Here is a 13,112-nt window from a genome sequence, read left to right as displayed (position 1 = left end):
GTGGAATAACCTTCCCACCCCTATCCGGAACGCCGGATCCCTGGCAATCTTCAAGCAACAACTGAAAACTCATCTCTTTTGCCACTACTTGACTACATTCTAAACTAAAAAAAAACCTTCATCTTTCCCTCTATCTTTCTCTCCCCTTACTAGCTTGCACTTATTTGAACAATGACTGAGACTTGGTGTTACGAGCACTTCCTCTGTCTGATTGCCTCTTCAAGATGAATCGCTTCTTGTATTCCCCAATTGTAAGTCGCTTTGGATAAAAGCATCTGCCAAATGACTAAATGTAAATGTAAATGTATTGGATTCAAGTCAGGTGATTGGCTGGCCGCTCTAACCAGTCGAGAGTTTCCATGGCTGTGTTTGGGATCATTGCCACCCTTGTTTCATCTTCATCATCCTGGTACTGTAGGTGTTGGGACTGAAGCAGCTAATATTAATTTTTCCCGCTATAAATAAATGTGACTTGACTTGACTATGGGGACCAGTTCTCACTATTAACTAGTCACTAAATAGCATTCCTATTATTAGTATACTGGGTGTTTAATAGTATTTACAAAGCACATATCCTGCATGACCATATTCTACATCCCTAATCCTACCCAACACCTAAACTTAACTTACTACCTTACTAACTATTAATAAGCAACAAATTAGGAATTTACTGAGGCAAAAGTCTTAATGATTTGTTAATAGCAAGAATTGGACCTAATAAAATGCCACTTGTTGACTTCTGTGACAAAAATGTTGACAATTTATTTTCCAAATGAAAGTACCAATATTATATCTATTGCCATCCTTTGGAGATATCTATTTCGTATTTATGGTTCAAAAGGCACAGTTATAGTCCCCATGACTAAAACAGGATAGATCAGTGAAAGTGAACTTAATCATTATTTAATACTTGTAATTAGTTATATTTTTAAATGTTAATGTTTCATTGGTATACTTGCTCCTACCATGTCCCTAATCATCATTATTTCATTTTGATGGGCTTCATAGAGCTTTTTTTTATTATTGAAGTTAAAATCTCATCTCTCATCTTTTCTGTGAAAATGTTATATTTGTTCTGCTCTTCATATTCACATTTAAAATTTCTATTGAGACCATCATCAGTGTTCTTTTGGACATTAATCCCTTTAATATTTCGCCCAATTTATACAGTAATACAGACTCTTTGATTAATATAACTACTTTTATGGAAGATGACGAACATGATTCAAGATTCAAGATTTTTATTTGTCACATACACAATTATACAGAGTATAACCAGCAGTGAAATGTAGGTGGCCGAACTCTTTTACTTTTCCTTTCTATATATTCTCAGTGAAATAAAAAATGAATGAGACATCATCATGTATAGCAATAAATTTCATCTTTATTGAGTTTCAGTCCAAACAATATGTTACATAATTCAAGCCGAAGTCATCACAAAGATTCCATTATACAATATTTAAAAAGAGCGTACTAGAGAAAAAAACATTTATATTTACAAACAAACCTTTAGGGATTTTGAGAAATATTAATAAATATTGCATAAACTCATTTGAAAACAGACACAGTAAGAAATGAGACAGTTCTACAGTATATACATCGAGAGAGAGAGTGTAACATTTTTGAGTAGTACTTCTAATTAAATAAATCCTACAAGTCGTTGCATTTCACTAAAACAATTAAAAAGATTCATTATACATTATTGGTGCCATAATAAAGCAGCATGCTGTTTACTGCAGCTGAGCCAGCAGTGGTTTACAGTCATCTAAATGGTCCAGGCCTTCGACCGCTTCAATCAGCCTCTCCACCCTCTCGTTGGACAGAACTGCACCTGCATTGCTGCGGAACTTCTTCTGAAGGCTTTCCTGGCTAAGTGGGTTCCTCCAGTGACCATAGAAGGTGTCACAACGCCCCTGCAGGACGTCTCCACCTACCAAGGTGACCTCCACCTCACCGTACATAAAGTTGAAATTGGCCGGGTTGTCATGGGGGTGCTCCACACGGACGCGGGAGAGAAGCGCGAGGAGCTCGGGCCGCTGGAGGGCCTCCGGGTGGAAGGACTGCACCGTGACTTCTCCATCCAGCAGAGCGGTGCAGGCGTTGAACTGGAAGGAGTGGCGCGCCTGGTGCTCAGTCTCCGGGAATGGGCGGTTGATGTACTTGGACAGTGGCACCCGAAGCAGGATATCCTGCACCAGGTTTGGAGAAACGCTGCCTCCTTTCAGGCCAACTAGGGTCTTGTGCACAACGGCGGTGGCATCGGCGATCCAGTGCATGCCGAGGTGTGCAGGAAAGCGCTTGAACGCGATGTCTTGCGACTCTATGAGGAAGCTGTGCCCATGCTCCTCCAGGGAAGCAATGGGGTTCGGTGCGTAGTCTTCGTAGAATGCACTGAATCCGGCGACCCCGGGTACTGCGTCCAGGACTAGAGGACTCGCCTCCAACCCACGGGACGCCAACAGGGCTGCTTCGAGACCCAGGCGCGAGGCGTTACCGATGTGAAGAGGTTTGGATTGCGTTGCTGCATTAGCCATTGGTGCACCTGCCAAAGATGCAGCGATGGCCAAGGCATTACTGCACTGATTGCGATCCAGAGAGAGGAGGCGAGCACAGGCTGCTGCGCTGCCCATAGTGCCCACCACACTGGGAGGATGAAACCTGATGGGGAAGACAGAGAAAGAGTCATTATTTCACCAGCTTGGATGAAACCAGCTCTCCACAACTGTGCTAGAGTGCTCTCGCCTAAAGCTTAGATTATTCTTAATTTTGTGGAAGGCAGAACACATACTTTTCGAAATATAATCCATTGGGAGTTTTGTTTGTGTCCAGTGTCCAAAGGTTTTGTATTTGCAATTAAATATGTATTTACACTTGTTCAAACTAGAGATGTGAGCTTCTCTTAATCCCGTCACTAAGTGCTGGTGCATTAGTGTTTCTATTGTTGTTACATCAGTAGTTTGTAGGGGCCTCATTCATAAAATGTTGCATACAAACCAGATGTGATTAAGAGAATGAGCATACGCAAAAAAAACATGCATACACTTCTCTTCTAGATGTGCAAATTATAAATCTGAAATGGTTTCAGATCTTCTCTTGTAAACACCGCCTAATTAATGTCATTAACATATAATAGAGCACCAGTCAACGTCCAAATCTTTTACTTGCGAAAAGTGAGAACGTTTTTATGCATATAAACGTTGGTGCAGATTTTTGTTATTTTTATAAATGAGACCCCAGGTCTCTAATTATGTCTCTGTTCCTCCTTCAAAATTAGTATATCTAATATTTACACTCTTTTTTTATTGTTTGCAGTGTGAAAACACCGTAAAAGTCTGAAATAGTAATAGCAAATCCAATTAGATTCAATCAGCTTCTGACATTATTCCAGAATCCAAGTGGATTCTGTTTTCACAGCACTCAGGAAATAACAAATTATAAGTGTTTAACTATATTCTCGGAGCACAAACAGAACTGCTCTGCATAAACAGCTGTCTGAAGGAGCTTTGACAACTTTCACATGGCATTTGGGATGCTCCTACCCACCCAGCTGAGTGTGTTTTACCTCACAGAATAACACTGTTACACAGGCTGTGCTGTAGACATGCAATTATTGCTATCTTTAGTTGAGACAAAGAAATGGACTCTAACCTCTTAGGGATGTTGTGAGCCTTGTTGGAGAATCTCATCAGTCGGCCTTGGATTTCAATGCCCACACTGAAGGCGGTTAGAAAGTCAAGCCCACTTGGTTTGCTGTTGTTGTGCAACATGTCGCTTATAGCCAGGAGGGCAGGCAGTACTGCTCCAGAGGGGTGGGTCGCGGGATGCCAAGTGTCATCAAAGTCCATCGAATGAGCCTGTGAAAAGCCAACATTTCAGTCAAGGTCTAGAGTGTCTTTCTGTTTCTACATATCGGCATTCATGTCTCATTGCCATGTCATTGCCTTCAGACATCTCTAGAATAGCCAAAACACTAGAGAGGTAAAGGAAAATCCTGTGCATGACTGCTGGTAACATGAGCAAGACCCAATAAAACAGCCTGTCTAGTTTCTATTTGAATCACTTCCTGGAGTGTTATTGGTTAAACACACTCAATTTAGCGGGTTTGCAGCAGACTTTCCTACAACACCATGGATGTTTCTGTACTCAGTGAAAGTTCCACAGTGCTGAGGTTTCATCATTTGAGTTGTTTTCCACATTACCGCATTTGGCTGCCAGCTGCCAAAAATGGTGCTGAATGTTGCAAAACATAATTATAATTAATGCTTCATTGACTGTCTTGGCTGGATGCTAATTTCAAGACTCGCGGAACAGGACTTTCTGGAGAAACACTAAGAATGTGACCAGGATGTTGAATCACACATTCAGCGCAAGCTGAACTAGGAAATTCAATTACAACTCAATGCACGTGATGACACTTACTGCTACTCCATTGACAAATGCTGCGAGGGTTGGAGAGAGCTTCACACCTGGGCGGCCGTAAACAAAGCTGACGTTATCAGGAGCGTACATGTGCTTGAGGAAAAAGATAAATGACTCATTCACATATCAACATACCAGAAATGGCCAACATTACTGTTCAAACATAGACATTGTTTACACAGACATGGTGTCCAGGGAGGAATTATATTCTGTAAAATCATGACTTCACTCATTTCTACTGAAAAAAATGGCGTCTCTTAATGATGGAAAAACACAGGTTGTTTTTTCTACAGTTTACTAGTTTCTATCGGCACCGTGCTCTACCTGGCAGTGCTGAAGGGAAAGATCAAACACATCAGTGGTGCTTCCCAAAAGCCCAACGCCGATGCTGTCCAAAACCATGCGTTTGCTGCGCTGGAGCACGGTTGGTGACAGATGCCTTGGCTGGACGCTCTGAATGAACCTGCCAAAACTGCTGGTCACTGTTTCCTCAGGGGCGGGACGCTCCACCACTAAAAACAGACGAGAGACAGTGTAAATAACAGTGAAACTTGACATTGCTGGATAACACCCATGCTTCTGAGTGCCAGCGACTATTATAGATTAGTCAATTGGACAGCTAAATTCCAGACCCTAACAAAAGCCTCGACTTTCACTTCTTTTCTTTTCCATCACGAGTTAACAAACAGCAGTTTACTGACAATAAGGCTTTGACAGTAGAGCTTGCTCACCATCTAGTGCAGACTTATGGAGTCCTCGAGCAGCAGAAACAGCAGACAGGTATCTGGTGGATCTCTGTGTACAAACATTCATGGTTGAGTGACTCAGCCGGACATACATAAAAAGTTAGTATAAATCATGTTTTGTTCTCATTTATACCTGTTTAAAAAGCCTAAAAGAGCAGCTAAAAAGCCAAGTTTTATGTAATTATAGATTTTCCTTGTATGAAACAACCTCAATAACAGTTATTGTAAATAGTTTTGATAATAAATTGTTTCAATGAGATACTTCAGTAAAAAAAATTAAAATAATATATATATATATATATATATATATATATATATATATATATATATATATATATATATATATATATATATAATAAAACTTGTTCCTTGTTTTGATTTTCTTTAAACATAAGGCAAACGTATATAAATCTATAAATTGCTTAACTATGTAAAAACATGAAAAACTATTTTTTACCTGTAGCGTTGAAAGCATTTTGTCAATTTTTGTTCAGGATCTGGATATGAAGATGCTTGAAATCTTTTTTCGGTGATGTAAAGTTGAAGAAATGTTGTCGTCTTCTCTCTATCTCAATGTAGAGGTGAAATGATTGAAGGTAGAGGGTGCTGATGTGCTAGAGCCAGGTGTGTCCACCTTTATATAGTATTGGACCACAAAAGACAATGATACACCCACCCACAGAAGAACCTGGGCTGGATTTTCCAAAGTATTGTTATTTTTAGATGGGATTTTCAGCAGGAAATAAACTGTCTTATTGGAAGGGTCAGCTATGTCATCATTAATGAGGACATGGGTTGGTTGATATCACTGTAACTCCTCCCAGCTCCATTGAGGATGTTTCTATAAACTTTAAAGCATTCTTCACAAGCATCTCAATACTTCATTACAGATCAAGGATCTTCACTTGGTAAGTTTCTTATTTCTGTAATCTTTTTCTCATATTATAAATGAACACAACTAATTCAAGCAACATAAATATACACATAATCAACACTAATGCTTACTGTCCATTCAGTTTTGAATGAGTTTAATATTTGTATATACTGGCATATTTGTTTGTATATATATCATGTAAAAATCATCTTATATGTAAACTTAAATGTACAAAACAACATTAACATTTCACTGTTCAGTGGGTGTATCATACGTTAAAAACATGCTGAAAAGTTGACATAAAAGTCTGCTCAAACTTACTGTAAGTTTATCCTCAAGTCTTGTCCTCAGATGGCTGTCTGTCTATGTTGACTCCTGTCTGCTGGTTGTTTGAGATGAAACAGATGAAATCTCTGCAGTTGTCAGTGTAGGGCTACTGCCGCCTAGACTGTAATACTATCATTGTTCAGCTAAGAATCTTGAGGTATCTGTGTTAGAAAATCAGTTTGAATTTTAATGCCTGAAGGCTAAAACATCCATTCTGTGAAAAGTGTTTGACTCCTGCTCAGCTGTTTGCTGAACTAGACACCTGTGTCACTTACCTACGGAGGGTAGGGAGGATATGAAACTAAACAAACCCATGAATAGGCTGTTTAGTGCACACTCACAATATGAGAAGTCTTTTGGCTCTTTTTTACACGGGTGACAAAACTATGATGGTGTTTAATGGTCCTTTGTAATAAATAAAATTTGTTTGTACACATGCTTGAAGTATTTTTATAACCACCATTTAAAGAGCAGAATATTTTATTCACTTTTGTTGGGGACCAATTCTCACTATTAACTAGCTGTTAACTACAAATGTTGGCTCAATAAACTCCTAATTTGCTGCTTATTAATGGTTAGTAAAGTAGTTGATACGTTTAGTTATGGGGAAGGGTTAAGTGATCTAAAATATGGTCATGCAGAATAAAGCATTAATATGTGCTTTATAAGCACTAATAAGCAGCTAATATACTATTAATATGCATGATAATAAATAACTTGTTAACAGTGAGAACTGGTCCCTAAACTAAAGTGTTACCATGATATACATCAGTTTTAAGTTACTTTTATATCAACTAATTTAGGCTTATCAAACCAAGCAAACCTATTTAAGCACACTGTGAATGAATTATTATTGATTATGAGATGACTGATCAAAGTATTGTATAACCACAAATGTTTGCGTCTTTACTTTTTATCATTGCTTCCTGTTTACACAACTTAAACTTATCAGCAGAAAGCTACGATTAAAGGGAAGTTCATGGCATCAGCAAGTGGCTTTCCGGCAAGTTTTTATGGAGAGCCGGGTGTGCTTGGTCTCCTGGCCAATGGCATCAGTGCTTTCCTTGTCCTACTGCAGAACTTCCATGGGGCTAGGACTGGCATTCTTGCAGAGGGAGTGGAAAACATATTAGCAGGTATCGTTGTGAATTGTTTTTGGCATTTTAATAGAACAAACAAACTTGCAAGCACTTATCATGCACTTATATACTGATATCAGAAAATAATAGTAACCTATTTGTATTGTGCATTCATGCTACTTCAGTGCAGAACACCTACATCATGCATCCTTTTCTGTGAATCTTGTTCATTCATACAGGCGTTCATCTCATTCTAATTGGTGGAGTGTGTCAGCTTGTGGCAGGCTTGCTGTCTTTCCGAAAATATGACCATCTGAGTGGGACGTCATTTGTAGGATATGCAGCACTGTGGGCAAGCTATGGGGCCACCAGAATTTTCCTAGGCGCAGACCAACAAAGTCCAAACCTATTCAATGAATCCGCAATGATAAATAGCACATTTCAAGATCTGTTGACAGACACTAGCATAAATAAAACTGACATGTTCATCAAAGAGTCTGCCATAGCTGGCCTGGTGCCTTACATCCTGCTTTCCTTTCTACTGGCCTTCTGTTCAGCAACCGTAAACTACATCATGCCCTTTGTGTTTGGGGCCATCACCCTCACGCTGATATTTGAGGCTGTGGGCCTGGTAGCAAGCTGGGGTTTGGTGGTCTCTGGGGTTCTGGAGCTCCTAATCCTTCTCTTTGCCATATATGGCTCATCGTCACTACTAATCAAGGGACTGGCCCAACGTTATGTGCTAAAGGGTTTTGGAAACCCTCTCTTCAACGTGCTGCTCCTAGGAACCACCAACGCCAGTAGCTCGCAAAGCTTGGGCCAAGAGAAGAAGAAGAACACAAAATATGCTGAACCGATGGCCTTGGGATTCTTCTGCGACACCGTCTCACCATTTATCTTTGCCTTCTATTCCTTTCACTACTTCCCGTCGCTCTCAGTAGCTGCCATCTGGATAACCATCAATTCTGCTGCTCAGCTTCTGTCTAGCTATTACGCGTACATGCGTCAAGACTGCTACCATGCAACCAAGTTTGGCCTGCACTGCGTGTTTTGGTTGGTGAAGACCTGGGAAGAGCATGTGGTGTCTGTAACCATCAGCCGGGCCGAAGCTGGTGAAGTAAGGCATGCCATGGTTGGCAACTGGTTCTTTGTGTCCGCCGCCTTGGTGCTCTGCATTGCAAGTCTAAACAAAGACACTCTTGAGCTAATTCACAACTCATTTTTTGTCCTGGTGACTATATCAACCATCTCCCAGATTCCCATTGAGAGGTACTACATCTTTTTTGGAGTGACCTGCTCCCTCTTCACTCTCCTGTCCTTCTATGGCACCTTTGCCCGCCTCATCAACACCATTGCCGAGAAGTCCTTGATCCCAGTTGGACCCCAGCCTGTCTCCACCGAATCCCTGCAGAAATATCTCAGTAACCTCAAGAGATCCAAACAGCATGAGCCTGAAGATAAAGGTGCGCAGCTCCCCGATGCTTTGTTTTATCTTTGCAATGGAGTGGCCGCACTCTCAGCCATTCACAGCAGTCAGCTCGGCCTGACGTTTTTTGACCTAACCGTTCCCTGGGTGCTCATCCCAGGAGCCATCATCCAGGCCTACGTCAGCCGACTACAGGTACAAGGTGGCCAGAGATTCGGCTCTGTTGTTCCCTCCTTTTATGTGGCTATTTGGGCAACTTGGAGCTGGTTTAGGTTTGCAGGTATGAAAATATACAAATTCATAGAATTTAAAAAATACTTGGCTACAGTTTTGGGTAGAAATCTAAGACGTATTTTTCCTGCAGGACACCGTTTGGAAATATCCACAGAGTCAGCGAATGGATTTGCAGCTGGGGCAATAGCATTCCTGGTCATCAATGCTTTCTTGATGCTAGTTGGTAGGTTTGCTTACAAATACATAAAATAGACTCTCACAATTGACTACTGCATTTAAAGCATTGCAAATTGGACTCTTTCTTTCTTTCTGTACAGCGGCCTACAGCAATCTTGTTCTCCTGGCATTGACTACTATCATGGAGGTCGTCATAGTTTGTTTTCTCCTCTCTACTCTTGGAAGACTGCCCTATCAGTTAGAAGGTACTGTACAGAAATACATTTCGTAAGAAAACGTATTGTGAAAAATAAAGATGAAACTACATGAAATAATGTGTAAAACTTACCTCACATTTTCTTGAAACTCTTTCTTTAGTTGCCATGCTAGCAATTTTCGCCATCATATGTTTGTATGGAATGCTAGCATCCCTTGTGAACAGCATCTTCTCCAAGACCCTGATTCCAGTTGGACCTTCCCTTATAAAGGTATTAGTTTTATCTAAGATCACAAAATGCTTAAAAAGTTTAATGATGTTTTACATTCAAGCTTAGACAAAAACTTCCTATTGACTAATTGATCTTATTTATCCAAGGACAAGAAAAAGAAGGAATCTGAAACCAAATATCCATGTTTTGTCACTAACTCTCGGGAAACCAGCGGACTCCTCAAGATTGCCAAATTGCTGGAAAAAAGTGGAGTGTGTGGCATCCCTACAGATACTGTCTACGCCTTGGCCGCTTCATGCAAGAACCCCAGTGCAATTGAGAAGATCTACTCTATCAAAGTACATGCCATAAGACAAGCTATGAAACATAATATTCTTTTACAAATCATCAAATGCCTGTGCTCTTTGTCCGCTGACTCACAAACTTTTATTTCTGCTAGGATCGTCCTGCAGAGAAGCCAATTTGCATCTGCATCTCAAGTGTGGAGCAGCTTGTGGCCACCAAACCTCCTTTCAGTCCCCTGCTATGGGAGTTCATGAGAAACGTCTATCCCGGAGGCATCAGTTGCATTGTCCCCAAGGGCGATTGGCTCCTCAAACTCGGTAGGGTTATTAACAAGATACAGCATTTTGTATTTGTACCTAACTCTTTTATCGAACTTGGGAGAATCAACCAAACCAAATTAAAACTTTACTGAGTGAAATTTGTGATTCCCTATCAGCTCCAGTCATTTTAACTGGTCATATTGTTCACAGGTGTGGGTCCTGCATATGACCGTGTGGGGACCAGAGATAGCATTATGATTAGAGTACCTGACCACACTGCTACTGCTCACCTGTGTGAATTCACCGGCCCATTGGCCATTACATCAGCCAATCCCAGTGGAGAAGCTGACAGTACCCATCATGACATGGTCATCAAGTAAGTTTATAAAGACGCCAACAAGTGCTGCAAGTGAATATGAACTCTGCCAAACAAATTCTCTGTATATGAAATTACATTGAATAGCCTAAACAAGGGTTTATTGAGGTTGAGATTTTACATAATCCAGGCTGTTATGTTACCTTACTTGATCAAGAACAAACCACAACACTCTATTGTTAGGCACACTGATTCATTCACTTAATTAAAGCAGAGTGTTCTGAAATTAAAGGTTTACCTCTATTATTAAACTTTACCTCATCTGAAGCCAACTTTATAATTAGGAAGGATGTGTTCTCTGCTTGTTTTGACATTTTATATTAAAACAAGAACTAATTTGCAATGGAAAAACATCTTAGCTTTGGCAGTGTGCATAATCGAAGCATTGTTTTCCTTTGTCCTGAAACAGCCGTCTTGGTCACAAGATCGATGGAGTCCTGTGTGATGGTGACTCTAATGAGGTGGTGGCATCGACCGTAGTGAACTGCCTCAAAATTGATGAAGGTAAGCTGATATCCCAAAGAGCGGATATCCTATTATTATAATATATGTATTATATTATTATTAATAACATGTATTTTGTTCATTTTCAGGAACTATCAGCATTCTTCGTGAAGGTTGTGTGCCTGCTTTGAAAGTGAGGCAGATTTTTGAACGAGTAAAAAGCAACATGCTGTAGGATTACTACCAACATCAAATTGGCACTTTTACTAGCTTTATTTTAATTTGAATGATGTTTCAGTGTGCATATGAAGGGAATGCTTTGAAATAACTTGATATTTCGATATCACTTTACTGCACAGTTATTCTGAGCAAGAAGTATCACCATGAAACCATGTTAAAGTGAGCATCGCTTAAGCTCATATTAAGTGAGCATTAGCTACATAAATCTGTTACTGTACTGCTGTGTAAATGTATTGTATGTTTTACAGTGCTTTTGAAGGTTGAAAAGTGTTCTAATACCAAACTGTTATTCTTATTAATTTATTGCTATTTATGCTATTTCAATGGATCATGCCTTTGTTGATCAAGAGTAAATACACTGAATAGAAGCGCTACGAATTCAATTCAATCAGTGAATGAAAATGTATTTAAATATTACCATTGCACAGTGTGCTTGTATTTGTATATTGTGAACTGAGAAACTGTGTATGAGATTTTGTTCTTTATAACTGTCTAATAAAATACTGACATGAATTTTTGTTTTGTCATGTCATGAATACCAAACCTTATTGAGCTTATATTCCAAGCAAGCTTTCATGCTGTTTGTAGTAGAACCGGACACTGAAGACAATAATTACAGAACGCACAACAACACACAAGAACACAACAATATACAAAATAAACACCTATAAAAATATTAAAGAATTTACAGAAAATATGCAATGCACTACATACAGTAAATAAATATACAGCAATATGTGTGGACCACATACAAACAAAAAGGAAAGAATATATAAAAGTTTGCAGATATTGGTTGTATAAATAGAGTTGCAATCAAAATTATTCAACCCCCTTGACCTGCAAGACATTCTGATGCCGTGAACAAAACTTTATGAAAAAATTCAACCAAAGCATCAGTAAACTATTACAGAAACTTTATTAATACACATTTGAGTGACCCTGAAGATGTAAAATTGATGAAAAAAAGGGCTCTAATTATTCAAGTACAAAATTATTCAACCCCCAAGAGTTACATTTTATGCAGAATATTTGATTATTTCCAACCTCCAATAAACATTGCTACCAAATGCTCTTCAGAGACCTCTCTACTGGGATCTTGGCCCATTCCTTACTTGAAAAAGCTTCCAGATCACTAATAATCTTTAGTTTTCATGTTTCCACTGGCTTCTTCTCCATGAGATTTAGTCTGGGGACTGAACACACCACTCAAGACTATTCTATGACCAATCCCTGAACTAACCTTCAGTAGATTTGGATGTATACTTTGGGATGATTGTCCTGGTGAAAGTCCACTGATCATCAAGCTTCAGTCTCTGTACCGAAGCCATCACTGAAGCTGAAGGAATCTTTGCCAAAATGGGCTGATGCTTAAAAAAATCCATGATGTCCTTCATATAGTCAAGATTTAATCTTCCTGCAGCAGCAAAGTACCTCCATAACAAGACATAACATGGCCTTTTAAGTTCTTTGTGGTCAAGAGTCATGAGAGCCATACTTGTCTAGTGTTCTTCTTATACTCTGTATTGAAATGCTTCCCCCCCCTCTAGGACATCCTGCAAGCCTTTGGAAGTTAATAGAGGGTTTTGCTCAGTTGCTCTGATCAAACATTTTATTGATTTTGTGATTTTTCTTCAAAGCCATCAAAGGTTTTCTGGTACAATACATTGCCAACTTATTGAATATGCTGACAGCTGTGTCTCTACACCTTTACTGTCTTGTAGCCATAGACTGTCAAAATGAATAAAACAATTTATTCTCTATTATTTTTGTGAGAACTCTTTGGCTTGGCCATATTTG

General features: G+C 39.5%; 2 protein-coding genes across 2 annotated transcripts; one reads left to right on the top strand and one right to left on the bottom strand.

The window, feature by feature from the left end:
• Positions 1-1,730: 1,730 nt before the first annotated feature.
• Positions 1,731-5,232, bottom strand: irg1l (immunoresponsive gene 1, like; the record flags this gene model as incomplete). The annotated part of the gene is made up of 5 exons (XM_079438286.1): positions 1,731-2,658; positions 3,649-3,854; positions 4,420-4,512; positions 4,744-4,931; positions 5,151-5,232. The coding sequence occupies 5 exons, from the start codon at positions 5,230-5,232 to the stop codon at positions 1,731-1,733; spliced, it is 1,497 nt and encodes a 498-aa protein (XP_079294412.1).
• A 2,113-nt stretch (positions 5,233-7,345) lies between these two features.
• On the top strand, positions 7,346-11,826 carry LOC306883809 (uncharacterized protein; the record flags this gene model as incomplete). Its single annotated transcript, XM_079439300.1, has 10 exons — positions 7,346-7,502; positions 7,685-9,151; positions 9,236-9,328; positions 9,423-9,527; positions 9,640-9,749; positions 9,857-10,048; positions 10,150-10,312; positions 10,466-10,631; positions 11,041-11,135; positions 11,225-11,826. The coding sequence occupies 10 exons, from the start codon at positions 7,346-7,348 to the stop codon at positions 11,308-11,310; spliced, it is 2,634 nt and encodes an 877-aa protein (XP_079295426.1). The 3' UTR covers positions 11,311-11,826.
• Between the last annotated feature and the right edge of the window lie 1,286 nt (positions 11,827-13,112).

This window comes from Barbus barbus, assembly GCF_936440315.1.
Source record: "Barbus barbus genome assembly, chromosome: 17".
NCBI classification, from domain to species: Eukaryota; Metazoa; Chordata; class Actinopteri; order Cypriniformes; family Cyprinidae; genus Barbus; species Barbus barbus.
This window is presented reverse-complemented; position numbering and strand designations above follow the sequence as displayed.